General features: G+C 43.1%; 2 protein-coding genes, 2 non-coding genes and 1 pseudogene across 4 annotated transcripts; 1 reads left to right on the top strand and 4 right to left on the bottom strand.

The window, feature by feature from the left end:
• LOC110261664 (histone H3.1) lies at positions 5,172–5,678 on the bottom strand. The gene has a single exon (XM_021099837.1). The coding sequence runs from the start codon at positions 5,635–5,637 to the stop codon at positions 5,227–5,229; it is 411 nt and encodes a 136-aa protein (XP_020955496.1). The 5' UTR covers positions 5,638–5,678; the 3' UTR covers positions 5,172–5,226.
• Positions 6,078–7,150, bottom strand: LOC100622387 (histone H2A type 1). Its single transcript, XM_003356570.4, has one exon. It carries the CDS (start codon positions 7,107–7,109, stop codon positions 6,717–6,719), a length of 393 nt encoding a protein of 130 aa, XP_003356618.1. The 5' UTR covers positions 7,110–7,150; the 3' UTR covers positions 6,078–6,716.
• On the top strand, positions 7,298–7,789 carry LOC100513549 (annotated as a pseudogene).
• TRNAM-CAU lies at positions 13,128–13,199 on the bottom strand. The gene has a single exon. It is a non-coding gene; the product is annotated as a tRNA-Met (tRNA).
• TRNAG-GCC lies at positions 13,572–13,642 on the bottom strand. Its single transcript has one exon. It is a non-coding gene; the product is annotated as a tRNA-Gly (tRNA).

Here is a 14,432-nt window from a genome sequence, read left to right on the forward strand (position 1 = left end):
GCTCAGGCCAGCTCTACCGCCTCAGGGAGTTTCCAGACCCGAAGCCCCGCCCATGTTTTCAAGCAGAAAGGAAAGGGTGGTGCTTAGACTCCTGCATCAAATAGGCGCCAAAAAAAAATCTCCTAGTTCAGCTTCTAATTTTTTTTTCCTCTGTTGAACTCTTGTTTGCTCCTGACTTGAAACCTGATTTTCAGAACTCTTTATCAGAGAAACCCCGTATTTTCTCCCCAAACGCTCTCGAGATCTAAATATATTCTCTAATATACAGTTTTTCATGCCTAACACCCCATCCTTGTTTTACCTACTGTCCTACGTTGTTTCCCAAATTTCATAATACCATGTAACCAGTAATGTCTTTATTGTCCCTTCTAAGTGTCTCCTAATTTAGCTAGTTTTCATGCCTGAAATACATCCAACAATAGTTACCAGGAACTCTGATTCTTTCATTTCTTCATCTTACTGGCGTTTCCAGGGTTGGAGATTGAGAGGAAAAACAATCAAGATGAAGGCGAGTGTCCCTAGGGTGGGGACACCCTGCTGCCTTGTCCTCCTGGGTTTACCAACATGGGCAGAGACTATGAATCTTCAAATCAGGCTGGTTACTATAGGCTGAATGTTTCTGTTCTCCCCAAATTCATATGTTGAAATTTAATCTCCAGTGTAAGAGTGTTTGGAGGTAGGGTCATTGGGAAGTGGTTTGGTCCTAAGTGTGGAGCCCTCATGAATGGGCTTAGTGCCTCTATAAAAGAGACCCCATTGTCTCTTCCATAAGGTGAGAAAATAGCCATCAATGAATTAGGAAGTGGGCTCTTACCAGACACTGAATCTGACAGCACCTTGATCTTAGACATCCAGTCTCCAGAACGATAAGAATTACATTTCTATTATTTATAAGTGACCTAGTCTGTGGTATTGTTACAGCAGCTCCAGCACATTAAGACATTGGTGTTCTGCAAGTCTCGTTTTTTAAAAGTACTCAGATTTGGTGTCTGGTTTTGGTGGTTATTCCAGTTTGTTTGGTTGGTTGGTTGTTGTTCTTTTGGAAATACAGCTAGAGGATGTTTTTGGAGATCCTGGCATAAGTGTGAGCATGTATGAACTGAGTAATAACATCAAGATTGACTGAGCCTTAGGTTAACGAACCCAGCTAAGATCCATGAGGATTCGGGTTCGACCCCTGGCCTTGCTCAGTGGGTTAAGGATCTGGCATTTCTGTGAGCTGTGGTGTAGGTCTCAGATGAGGCTAGGATCCCATGTTGCTGGGGCCCTAGGGATAGGCCAGCAGCTACAGCTCTGATTGGACCCCTAGCCTGGGAACCTCCATTTGCCACAAGGGCAGCCTTAAAAAGATAAAAAGACAAAAAAAAAAAAAAAAAAAAAAAAAAAAAAGATTGACTGAGCCTTGTATTCAGCTCTTATTTTTGCCATTTACTGGTTTCTTGCTCTCAGAAGAAAGAGAGGATTTCTTGTTATGCGCCTATTGTTTTATTCTTTTCCTTAAATTAGATCTGTGGAATCTATCAGATAACTCCTAACTGTTCTTGTTTTTCCTATTTTATCTGTTATTTATTTTCGTGGCATGAATTACCAGAAAAGCTAGTGGCTTAAAACAACAAGTTTATTATTTCACACGGTTTTTGATGGTCAGGAATCAGAGTGGCTTAACGGGGTGGTTCTGGTTCAGGGTCTTCCGAGAAGTGAAGAATGAAGCTGCCAGTAGGCACCGTAGTCAGATGAGGTTTGACTGGGGCTGCAAATTCTCATTCACATGGCTCTTGGTAGTTGCTCTCAGTGGGTTGGAGAAGGCATCAGCTTCTTATGGTACAGGTATCTCCACAGGGTTGTCTGAGTATTTTCCCAACATGAGGGCTGGGGTTCCCCCAGTCCATCCCCAGCACGTGACCCGAGAGAGAGCAAGCAGGAAGCACAGCACCTTTTACCTAGTACCCCAAAGTAGCTTGCTGTCACTTTGACTTTATTCCATTTGCCTTATTCTGTTCACTATACACCAGTCTCTAAATCCAGCGTACACTCAAGGTAAGAGGAATTAGGTTCCATTTTTTGAAGGGAAGATTATCAAATAACTTTTGGACAATTCCTACAACTACTTTTCCTGTGATCAAACTTAGGCTTCAAACAGAACATGTCATCACTGATCCATAGCACACTTCTGGGATCTGAAGTTCAGGTCTCAGAAAAAACTCTCACATCCCAGCAGATGTCCTTACTGAGGAGTTGGAAAACATTAGAAGAATCTAATTTCTGCCTTTCCACTTAAAGGAAAACAGGCCTTTCTGCCCAGCTTTTTATTATTATTTTTAAATCACTCCTCCTTCTTTATTTTTCTGCAGCCATTGGAAGCTTATCCAGATCTCCTCTTTCCCTTTGAGGGTTTTTTGAAAGAGTTCCAAGCTGAGATCCACAGTCTTTGTCTCCCCAGTACTTGGCGATCTTTGGAAAATACAGACCTCTAGAGCTAGTTAGGTATTAATATATGCCTTGTCTAAACCCAGGGAGCCATTATCAACTTCACATATGAAAAGATATGTGACAATACTTTGGTAAATGTAGAGCTTTATATAATTGTTGTCATCAGTATTGTATCCACTCACCATAGAATTCAAAAAGAGGAGTTCTTGTTGTGGCACAGTGGGTTAAGAATCTGACTAGTATCCATGAGGATTGGGATCAATCCCTGCCTCGCTCACTGGGTTAAGGATCCAGTGTTGCAGCAAGCTGTGGTATAGGCCGCAGATGTGGCTCAGATCCTTGCTGTGATGTAGGCTTAGGTGGGCAGCTGAAGCTTTAATTCAACCCCTAGCCCAGGACTTCCATGTGCTGCAGCTGAGGCTGTAAAAAGACTAAATAAATAAATAAATAAATAAATAAATAAATAAATAAATTCAAAAAGAATCTGGGATGAAATGTGTAATGCAGGAGGTGGGAAGCACTCTGTGACTACCACTACCTGAGGCTATCTTGTGTTTAAAAGACAGCAAATTTAATAATAGCCAAATAAAAGATAGCAGATTAACAATACATTGATTCAACTAGAATTTAATAAGTGCCTGAGTCGGGCTTTTTTTGTATTCTAGAGATGCAACAGTGAACAGAACAAAAATCTTTGGCCTTATATATATGGTGAGAGAAAGGGGGCAAAATTTAACTTTTAAAACAGGTTCACACAAGGAGTTCCCTGGTGGCTCAGAGGGTTAAGGAGCCAGCCTTGCTATTGCGGTGGCTCTGGTTAGCTGTGGCATAGGTATGATCCCTGGCCTGGGAATTCCACATGCTGGGGGTATGGCTAAATAAATAAATAAATAAAACCAGTTTATGCGGAGTTGGAAGAATACTCTCCTGGAGTTAGGATTTCATAATTGGGAGTGTGTTGTCATGTAAGTGACAATAAGACAGGGAAGTCCACCAGTGGGGTGTGTGTGGAGGGTATTTCTGCCCCAAGTGAGCCCACTGTGGCTTCTACCTCTGGAAAGTCAGATGTTGATGGCATGCATGGTGCCTGTGGATTGCTTCTTGTGCATGTCTGCATCACGAGGCTCCTGAAAGCTGACAAATTAAAACCAGAGGCGTAATTTTTTAATTTTATAGTATCAAATCATGGAACAGGTGTGAAGGAGATTAAATAGTTCAAAGAGCTTTATCTTGTAAGGTTACCAGGTGCTGCTGTTAAACAGTGAGAAATGCAATTCTCGTGAGAACAAAAATGTTGTCTGAACACCCTGTTTTGTTTTCTTGGTAAACAGTTACACCTTCAGCCAGATCTGGCATTGATTTTCAGAGTTGTATAAAAGAAAATGAGTGTCAGTACATTTGAGGTCTTCCCAGTATCTTAGGATTCTAGGCAAAACATCATTGCCTTAATTAACCTAGATGTGCTCTGTCCCTCCTGGGATAATGGACAGTTCAAATCAATAACTGATTAAAACATGAATGGTGCCTATTTTTCCATGTGCTGGAAGATACATTGGAGAACAAAAGTGAACAAGAACTCAGCTCCCTGACTTTCTACATCCTAAATAGGGGAGAGACTTAATAATCTATGCTCTGAATCCCAGTTTACCTAGTTGGCCTAGTTCCTTTTCTGTTGACTGATTCCTTTTGTAATGGAGCGCTTTGGGGCTCCTGGGCACAAAAGCTTTTCCATGTCCCCCATTTCTTGTTTTTAGGAAATGGGCCTCATTCAGCCTCCCTGGCCTTCCTTTAATTCCAAGGGGGCAGGTTCAGACCATTGCTGATCAGGGAAGAAACGGGATGCAAAGACAAGGGAGCCAGTCAAGCAACAACAGCACAGCCTTGGTGGAGTCCTGGTTCCCTCTCAAGGGATACACATAACGCTGGAGGCATCTTATACACCTAAGAGAAAATTATATTCCTTATACTTCTTTTAGAAATGAAGACTTTAAAACTGAACAGCTTGGAGCCCTTCCTTGTGCTTCTCCCTCATTGTATTGCACCCTAAATACAATCACCTGTAAGCAAAGATTAGGTACCCTGAGCACAATTGCCTGTGGCTGAAGATTATTAGCACGTGATGTATTTCAGGAACTTTCCTAATTTGCTTTAATCCCTGATTAATATATGCCCTTTTTGCAAGTATTGCACCAGGATCTTGTCAAGATCTCCTGATGCCAGGTTCTGTTATGGTCACAAAGATTCCCCCAAAGAAAGTACACCTGTTTGCCCCAATCCTGATTCCTTTCTGAAACCCTGTTTTTCTCCTTAGAGTCTATAAAACCCTCAGCAATTCTTCCCCAAGGGAGGGCAGTCTTTAGGGCAATAGCTTGCTGTGGCCTTCTTTGCCTGGTAAAATCTTAAAAGCTATTTCTTCTTCACCCAAAACTTTCTCCGCCTTTCTACTTGGCACCGGTGAAGAGAGGCCAAACTTAGCAACACTTTGTGAAATCCTTAGCTCGATTTTTCAGGGTACAAGCAAACACTGTTGCCTTTAAATTTTCAAGACTTTTAAATTTTATCTTTGAATAGTAAAGGAATCATGGTATTATATTGCCTTGGCAAATACTTAGCCTAGTTTGAGTGACAAAAAACGGCGAATCTCGCGTTAGAAACCTTTCCTCACCCCATCCCCCATTTACTAAAGACCGAAGCAAGCGTAACAGCCACTCTCAGTGAGAACAGAAAGTGGCTCTTAAAAGAGCCTTTTGGGAGGGAGAAAGCGAATACGTCCAAGGCAAATTAGGAAGGACAACTTTACGCCCTCTCCCCGCGGATGCGGCGAGCCAGCTGGATGTCCTTGGGCATGATGGTGACGCGCTTGGCGTGGATGGCGCACAGGTTGGTGTCCTCGAAGAGCCCCACCAGGTAGGCCTCGCACGCCTCCTGCAGCGCCATCACGGCCGAGCTCTGGAAGCGCAGGTCCGTCTTGAAGTCCTGCGCGATCTCGCGCACCAGCCGCTGGAACGGCAGCTTGCGGATCAGCAGCTCCGTGGACTTCTGGTAGCGCCGGATCTCGCGCAGGGCCACCGTGCCGGGCCGGTAGCGGTGCGGCTTCTTCACGCCGCCGGTGGCGGGCGCGCTCTTGCGGGCCGCCTTGGTGGCCAGCTGCTTGCGCGGCGCCTTGCCGCCGGTGGACTTGCGAGCGGTCTGCTTGGTACGAGCCATAGAGAGAGATCTGACGCCGCGAAAGAAGCAATGGAGAACTGATGCCAGGACCAGACTTTATAGTCATGATCCAATCCTGATTGGTCAGAACTGTTGCAGGAGTAACCTGATTGGTTTTTGGTCCAATCTTCGTTTGGTTCTTACTGCCTCTAAAAAGGTTTTACTTTCCGTAATGTTTTTAACTTTCTATTTTTACAGTAAGGAATTATAGCTGTACTCTCCTGTCTGAGTTTACGGTTTTCGACCCAAACGTTAAGATTTCACCAGAGGAGAAAGGGAATTTGATCCACAATTTGTGGCGGTCAGCGCCTAAATTTTTATAAAAGAAATGCATTTTCAGTGGAGACCCCCCCCTTACAGATTGATATGGGAGAAAATTAGAGCAGAATAATGTATTCATCATTTTCTCTAAAAAGTAGTTCCATTTCACTACATCAAAATCTGTTTTTAATGAATGTACCAAATAATTCAAAGTAAAGTCAATATACACTCTCGCACCTGAACACAGAACTGGGCTACAGCGTTGTGTAGGGAAGGGAGGATACTTGATGTGGGCTTGACTAAATACTAGTGATTATCTCAACTCATTAATGGGTTGTGATGCAATTAAACGGCTGATTGGACTTTAACATGTAAATTGTGTACTTATCAGCAGGCCTGAGGGAAGAGAGGTTTACACTGACTAGTGATTAGGTGTTTTCCTATAAATGCTCTTTCGAAAAGAGCTTTTGAGTGTGGAGTTTTAGTTGGCCAATGGACCACTGGGTTCCAGTGAGACAAATTTTAAAAATGGTTTAGTACATTTGCTGGAGCAAGTAATCACCCCAAATGCGTCCCGGGGAGACAATAAAGGCGGGTGAGTTCATGGGTTTGCAATTGAGTAAACTTCAAACAGGCCTCTACCTTAAAAGTCAACACGTGCCTGGTCAGTTCCAAAGGAAAACTACGTTTTTTACATATTGTAAACTTAACCAGGTATTCGTGGCAGGTTTTACAAAAGTGCTCAGTTCTTCCACAGAAATGGTGGGCGGCTCTGAAAAGAGCCTTTGTTCTTTGAGGTTGAAGTATGAATTAAGGCCTTATTTGCCCTTGGCCTTGTGGTGGCTCTCGGTCTTCTTGGGCAGCAGCACCGCCTGGATGTTGGGCAGGACGCCGCCCTGAGCGATGGTGACTTTGCCCAGCAGCTTGTTGAGCTCCTCGTCGTTGCGGATGGCCAGCTGCAAGTGGCGCGGGATGATGCGCGTCTTCTTGTTATCGCGAGCCGCGTTGCCCGCCAGCTCCAGGATCTCGGCCGTCAGGTACTCCAGCACCGCCGCCAAGTACACCGGCGCCCCAGCTCCAACCCGCTCGGCATAGTTGCCCTTGCGGAGCAGGCGGTGCACTCGGCCCACCGGGAACTGGAGCCCGGCTCGCGAGGAGCGGGTCTTGGCCTTGGCGCGAGCTTTACCTCCTTGTTTCCCACGTCCGGACATGATGTAGCAACCAGAATCTACACCAGTAGTAACTAAGGAGCAAGAAGAGAAACTCACAATTTATAGCTGCAACTGGGAGCGAAAAATCCGCATTTCCATTGGCTAAGATTGCAATCCCATTTTTAAACAAGAAAAAAAAAAGCGCTTCCTAATAATGAGTGTTCTTATTGGACAATATTCACATAACGTCATCACTAGTTTTGGCCAATCAGACCTAGAACTTTACTGCATCGCGTTTGCCTGCGGATTTGTAGGTAAAAAGGATTCGACCGTCCTTGTCCTCATTTATTGTTTCTCAAGGGTTTTTTCTTTACCATGCCTGAGCCAGCTAAATCTGCCCCAGCTCCAAGAAGGGCTCCAAGAAGGCGGTGACCAGGCGCAGAAGAAGGACGGCAAGAAGCGCAGGCGCAGCCGCAAGGAGAGCTACTCAGTGTACGTGTACAAGGTGCTGAAGCAGGTCTACCCGGACACAGGCCGTGGGCATCATGAACTCTTTCGTTAACGACATCGTCGAGCGCATCACGGGCGAGGCATCGCGCCTGGCGCATTACAAAAATCGCTCGACCATTACGTTCTCGGGCATCTAGATGGACGTGCGCCAGCTGCTTCCCGGGGAGATGGCCAAACATGCTGTGTCTGAGGGCGCCAAGCCTGTCAGCAAGTACACCAGTGCCAAGTGAGCCACCCATGGCCGACCCAAAGGCTCTTTTCAGAGCCACCTACCCTTTCAGAGAAACAGGTGGTGCTGGTGCATTTGCCTATAGTTTCTCTTGCAAGAGTAAGGGGCCGGTTTGGGAGCGGAAAACTGGGTAAAAATTTAAAGGGCCCTCCTCTGAAGCTGTCTTGGCTAAGCATTTGGGCTCAGTGTCATGCAAATTTGGAATGGGTTCTTCGACGCCCTTTGAAAAAGATATTCTGTTTTGTCCTCTTACAAAAGCCAAAATTTCGCGTTTGTTTACACTTTTCAAGGAAAGTAACGTCCCCCCGTCTCTGATTGGGCAGCAGCACTGTTTGAAAAGCCCGCCATGGGCTGTGATTGGCTAGATTGTCTACTATCGGGGTTGTGAGTTTTGAAGAGATTCTTTAGAAAGTAAAATCTTACCTTGCTTCTACTGAGGGAATGGAATGCACCAGGCTCTGGAGCCAAGAGTCATAAGGGTGAAAATGAACGGTTCCGTGTTCTGTGTCTGGTTCCCATCCACTACCGAATTGGTACTGTGACATTAGCCCTGTCTATGGAGATTCTAGGTGAATTGAAACGATATAATGCAAAGTGCAACGGGAACAAAGATCAGGGAAGTAAGTTCCTTAAGGGTAAAATGTTGAACAAGGAACTCGGCAACTTGGGAAAGCGCGTTCTTCCAGTGTTTCATCAGGAGACGCTGGAAGGGAGGTAGGCCAGGACTCGCTAGGCTGGGAGAACAATTTTCTAACGGTGCTTTGAGTCAACGATTAAAAATCCTGCCATAGAAGGCGGAGAACTCAGTATTTAAGAGAAGATTGTATACTAGCATGGGCTAGCTAGGAATATTAGGAAATGGAATCTTTCAAGGCATGATCAAAAGTCCTTCACTTCCCCACTTCCCTGAATCTTTCAATAGTGCCTAAATTCTTTTTTGCAGTTCAAAGCATTAACATTCTCTGCTGCCCTGTCATCCCCTCTCACCAGAAAATGATTGCTATTGTAAATATATATATATATATTTTCCCCACTAACAGCAAGTAACAAGCTCCTACATTCACACCCTACTCCAGGCTGCAACATTTCCTGTCTTTCCCTATTGTCACTTCCCTTAAAGTTGTGGGTTTAGACTCTATCTCAGAGGAACAGTTTATCCCTGTCCCAGGTAACAAGCCTCCCGGAAGTCATGCCAACAGGTTAATGGATTGTGAAAAATATATGCGTTGTTACTCACTCCGCTAAAATGAGACTCTGTTCCCAGTTTCTGCACCTCTGACATTAGGCCTTGGGTGCCGGCAAAAGAACCCACTGACAAGATACCCTACTTGGTGGAAAGCAATCCCCTAATTTCATGCTGAACTCATTGGCATCATATTCATCCCCTCTTTTTATTATTTAGTCTCTTTCCGAGATAGGTGTTTTGTTTTGTTTTTGTTTGTATGTTTGTTTGTTTTATGTTTTTTAACTGTTAAGAGATCTGAGGAAGAATTAACTTGGGTGGGTGAAATAAGAAGCATTGCCCTCTTCTGCCATCTTGTGGCAAGAATACAGAAGGACCGCACCAAGGCGTTATGTTTTCCAGATCCAACTGAAATGCATTCTAACTTCAAGTTTTTAGTGACCCTGAGTTGGGATAAGCAGAGTAATCATTTCTGTCTCCCTTTAACCACTGGATTTAAGTTAGTTTCTTCAAGAGTTACTTGTGTGTATGTGAGAGATGGAGAGAGGTATTGTTTTGTGGTCTGGTCAGAGCTGTCCAAATAAAAAGGAGTCAAAAATCAAAATGCTCTATACCTTAAAATAAATAAAAAAAATAGGGTTATGCTCACACTAGTTCTGGTCCTCGAAGTAATAAAAACTTGAATGTTTTATGTAAACCTAAATGCCTAATGAAAAAATGACTTTTGCTAGACCATTCTTTGAAGCTGCGTCAGGACTTGAAATTATGATTATCATGTGATTAAGTTACAGTTTTTCCACCATGAACAGGTCAATGTACACCTGCTAACCTCAGCCATTTTGTACCTCCCCCCCCCAACACACACAAACACAACTGCTCTTCACCATTTCAAATAGTTGTGTGTATGTGTGTGTGTTTTCCCCAAAGTCTGACTTTTTTTAAAATTTTTTTTTTACTCAAATGAATTTATCACATCTGTAGTTGTATAATGATCATAACAATCTGATTTCCAAAGTCTGACTCTTGACCTCTTTGCAGGTGGACTTTTTCTTTCCTTTCTAAATGTTTTTGTCTCTTAGTCCTGCCCTGATAGTTTCTATTGCCTAAGTCCAAAAAATAAATCTTATTAAAATGCTTGGGAGTTTCCTAGTGGCTCAGTGGCTAAGGACCTGGCATTGTCACTGCTGTGGCTCTGGTTACTGCTGTGGCTTGGGGGTCCATCCCTAGCCCGGGAACCTCTGCATGCCAAAGGTGTGGCCACACAAAAAAATGCTTGTGTTAGTTTTCTAGGACGGCCACAACAAAATACCACACACTGGGTATCTTAACAAAAGTTTATTTTTTCAAACTTCTGGAGGCCAGAAGTCCAAGGTGTTGGCAGGATTGGTTTCCTCCTTGGCTTACAGATGGCTCTCTTGCTGTGTCCTCACATTGTCTTTTTTCTGTGCATCTGTTCCCCTGGAGTCTTTTCCTCTTACAGATACCAGTGTCATTGGATTAGGACCCTACCCTTATGATCTCACTTAACCTTAATTACCTTTTTAAAGGCCCTATCTCCAGAGTTACAGTGGGTTTAGGGCTGAAACAAATGAATTTTGAGGGAACGCAATTCAGTCCACAACATCATTTAAGGCCTTTTTTTTTTTTCCCATAATTTGACTGATCCTTCTATTCAAATTGTCTTTCATAAAATGTCTACATTCAGCTTTAACAGCAGCTAAAGAGATGGTTGTGATGTTCCCTAACCTAGAGGTTAGGGGTCCAATGCTCATGAGGACAGAGCAGGTAAAAACAGAACTGGCTGCAGTGTGCTCTTTGCTATTTTTCTTGAAGCACAAAGACTTCTGATGCTGTATTTCATCTTCCCAGTTTTAATAGCATGTTTCATGTTCTCTTAATATGCTCTACAAACAACCACAGCACAAGGTTGTTGATAAGTGCCAGCTAACGTGTGCAAATTAAGAGGACCAGTGGGAATGGCAGAAAATGGAAGGCTACAAGCCTACGCAGTATGATTTCGCTTTGTTGCCAGCTGGGGCTGCAGGCCCAAGGTCAGCAAGTCTTTCAAATTTTCAAGAGGATTTGCATTTTAATAAGGAATACTCTAAATTGGCAACTGTCAACATAAAAATTAATCAGTCGATCTAAGAAAGAAATAGAAAACGGTATTCAAACCAAACTGGGGCTTGTAACCCGAGAAGAGCATCTCAGAATGCACCAAGAACTGTTCTGCCTTTTAAAAGACAAAACACAGTTACATAAGTTTGTTGAGATGGAAGACTGTACATTAAATGACTTATTATTGACAGTTTACACAATCCAGATCTACACATACAAACTGTAGTGAGTGAGGAATCATGGTTCATTACGGCCCCTTTACAAGATCAAGAAGGAATGTAATCTTTTAAGATTACATTTTTTGTCGACACTCTTGTAACATGGCTGTCCTCTTTTCATGTTTATGCATGGCAATAAGAAATTCTTTATGTAGAGAGCAGAATTAGTGCCTTGTAGAAGATTAGGAGGTAGCATGAATTTACCACTTTGAGAAGATGTTTAATCTATGCTTACAATACCCAAGAACAAACTGAAAGTGTATTTATTAAATAGAATCCAGGAGGAAAATGGTGAATAATGTTTCATTTTTCTTGGTAAAATTTCCCCTTTAGATTAATCACATGTGCCTCTGGTGATCTATGAGATTAGAAAGGTTGTTATGGAGAACAGTGTTTTAAAAATCATCTCCAGATGAAAATCATATTTGCCATGGACATATATGTAAGCAAGATTGAAAATGAAATGAGCTCTCACCTGGCACCTAAACTGAATCTTGTCATTCTTTACTGTGATGGGACTTTGATGTGGAAAAAAATAAATAAATACAGTTGCTGAAATAACTTTAATGACAGAATTTCTAAAACCTGTATTTCCAGGTTGATAAAAAAACTAAGTTGCCTTCATTTTAGAACCGACTGAAAGTCAAATATGGCCATTTGGTCTCCCATTGCAGATATTTGTGTAAACATTAAGTATACTCATATGTTTGATTACAGAATAATACATAGAAATGGACTCAAAATCAACAGTATTGTAAAGGAAATCCATTCATGTGGATAACTGTAAGTCAATGCTTTTAAAAATAAGCATTGTGTCATTTAAAGGAAAACTTTAAAAGCAATTGTTCCCAGACTCTGTGCAAATAAAAAGTATCAATAAAAAAAAAGAGAGAGATACACATTAAAATCATGATAGAACTGCCCTGAGAAAGGAGGTATTAGGATTGGGATGCAGTTGAAGAATACTTCAATTTTATGTGCTGTTGTTTGTTTGTTTTCCTTAATTATAAAAAAGTTTGTAGTGAATATATCATAACGTTAAATAGTTTCTTTGTGGTCATTTTTGTACTCTTCTGTAATTTCTTAAAAGGCGAATCAATAAGCAAAGAATAACATCGAAGACTGGTGTTTGGGGTATTAGAAATTGTAGTTTTTGGGAGTTCTGTGGCACACTGGGTTAAGGATCTGGTGTTGTCACTACAGAAGCTTGGGTTGTTGCTGTGGCATAGATTCGATTCCTATCGAACTCCACGCCCGGGAACTGCTACGCCACAGGCAGGGCCAAAAAAAAAAAAAAAAAAAAAGGAAAAAAGAAAGACAGAAAGAAAATAGAAATTGTTGCTTTTAAGGTATTTAACAAATGACCAATGCTAAGATGTGGCAGGCCGTGTTGTAGACACTACAAGAACCACAATGGCAAAACAAACAAAACTCTGTTCTTTTGAATTTACATGCCAATGGAGAGAAAATACTAAATGGATAAATAAAATACACTATATGCTACATAGTGATACATGCTAAGGAGGAAAACAAAATAGGGGGAGAGATTGTTGAGAACTGTTATGCTAAGCACCAACTTCATTTAACCAAATCTCTGAAACTGAAATTAACTCAATATAAATTCTTGTTTACTATATGATAGGTAAAGATGAAGATCTTTCAGTCGATGGGTTAATATTACTTCTTTGCTGAGATGGCGCATCTGATAGTCTTTCTGATATGTGAATTATTTTCGTCTCAAATTTTTTCTTGGGAGGAAAATATACCGATGAGCTGCCCACGTTTTTCCTGCTTTCAAGTAAAGAAAAAAAATGACAGCTTAGCAGAGGATGGTTTCGATCCATCGACCTCTGGGTTATGGGCCCAGCACGCTTCCGCTGCGCCACTCTGCTAGACACGCTACCACAGCTCAGAAATACTCCTTTTATTATATGTTTACTTAAGGGCTACTGTTTTTATCAGCTAAAAATGCGGGTTTTTTTCCTGCTGTTGTTGTTTCTCTCAAAGGCCATTCGTCAGCTTTACTCATGCTTCAAACAGAGGAATGAATCCAGAGCAGAATGGCCATATTTTCTGAACGTAGAAAATTCGGTGTTCCCGTTAAGAAAACAGCTCGTCGCCAGCCCGCCCCTTTCACCTAGCAGAAGTGACTCTAGGTCTTAAGGTAACAAAATATACAACTAGGTCAAAATTCAAAAAGGTAAGTATTCGACTTTAATATCAGAATTTTCAAAATTGGAGGGAGGAATCAAAAAGCACATTGATGCATTGGCCGGGAATCGAACCCGGGCCTCCCGCGTGGCAGGCGAGAATTCTACCACTGAACCACCAATGCATATGTCGCTTGCCCTGCTCAGTTCACAAATGGTTTTTACCTGCTATCTATGTCACCCTATTGAAACAATCCATGTTTCCTTTCCAAAATAATTAGTTTTTCGCTCTTAAAGAGTAGACCTTGGCGATATTCCTTTTTATTTTCTTTTCAGGAAACCCTCCCTTCCTCCGCAAGTTCAGAGCGTCCCCCTGCGATTCCGGAGGCTGGCCAGGACATGGGCCGCTCTTCCCAGGCGCGTCTCAGCGACGCGGTAGCCGCGCTCCGGCGATGCTAGCCCTTGGCCCCTGGGTCGCGGGCGCCCTTGCCCTTCCAGTCTCGGGATGTTTTCCGCAGCTGCCGCGCGGCCCTACGTAACTACCTGCGGAGTGCTCCAGGGTTCTGAACTTTCTAGAGTCCCTGCAAGCCTTGGATGCTTAATGCCTCAATTTGCTTCCGAGGCGGGGGATAGATTGTGTATGCGGAGGGCCTCCATGTCCGGGCGGGTTCTGGAAGGTAGGGGAGGTGGAAAAAGGGGTTGAGGCTGAAAGGAAGAAAGGGGGTAAGGGAGCAAAAGGAAGAAGGGGAGGAACAAGAGGGAAGTGGAAGGGAAAGGAGCCTAGTTATGTTCCCCTCTAGGCATGCAGTGGGGGCTTTAAGAATTCCATGGCCTTGTCTTCGCCAGACCACCCTGATCGCACTGGATATGGTGCGATCTTGGAAGCTAAGCGGGGTTGGGGCTGGCTAGGAATTCTGCTGGGGCTGGTTAGGAGGGGAGGAATTCTGTGGGTTTGCCTATGTTTCAGTTGCCATG

The sequence above is a fragment of the Sus scrofa genome, chromosome 7 (assembly GCF_000003025.6).
Source record: "Sus scrofa isolate TJ Tabasco breed Duroc chromosome 7, Sscrofa11.1, whole genome shotgun sequence".
Classification (NCBI taxonomy): domain Eukaryota; kingdom Metazoa; phylum Chordata; class Mammalia; order Artiodactyla; family Suidae; genus Sus; species Sus scrofa.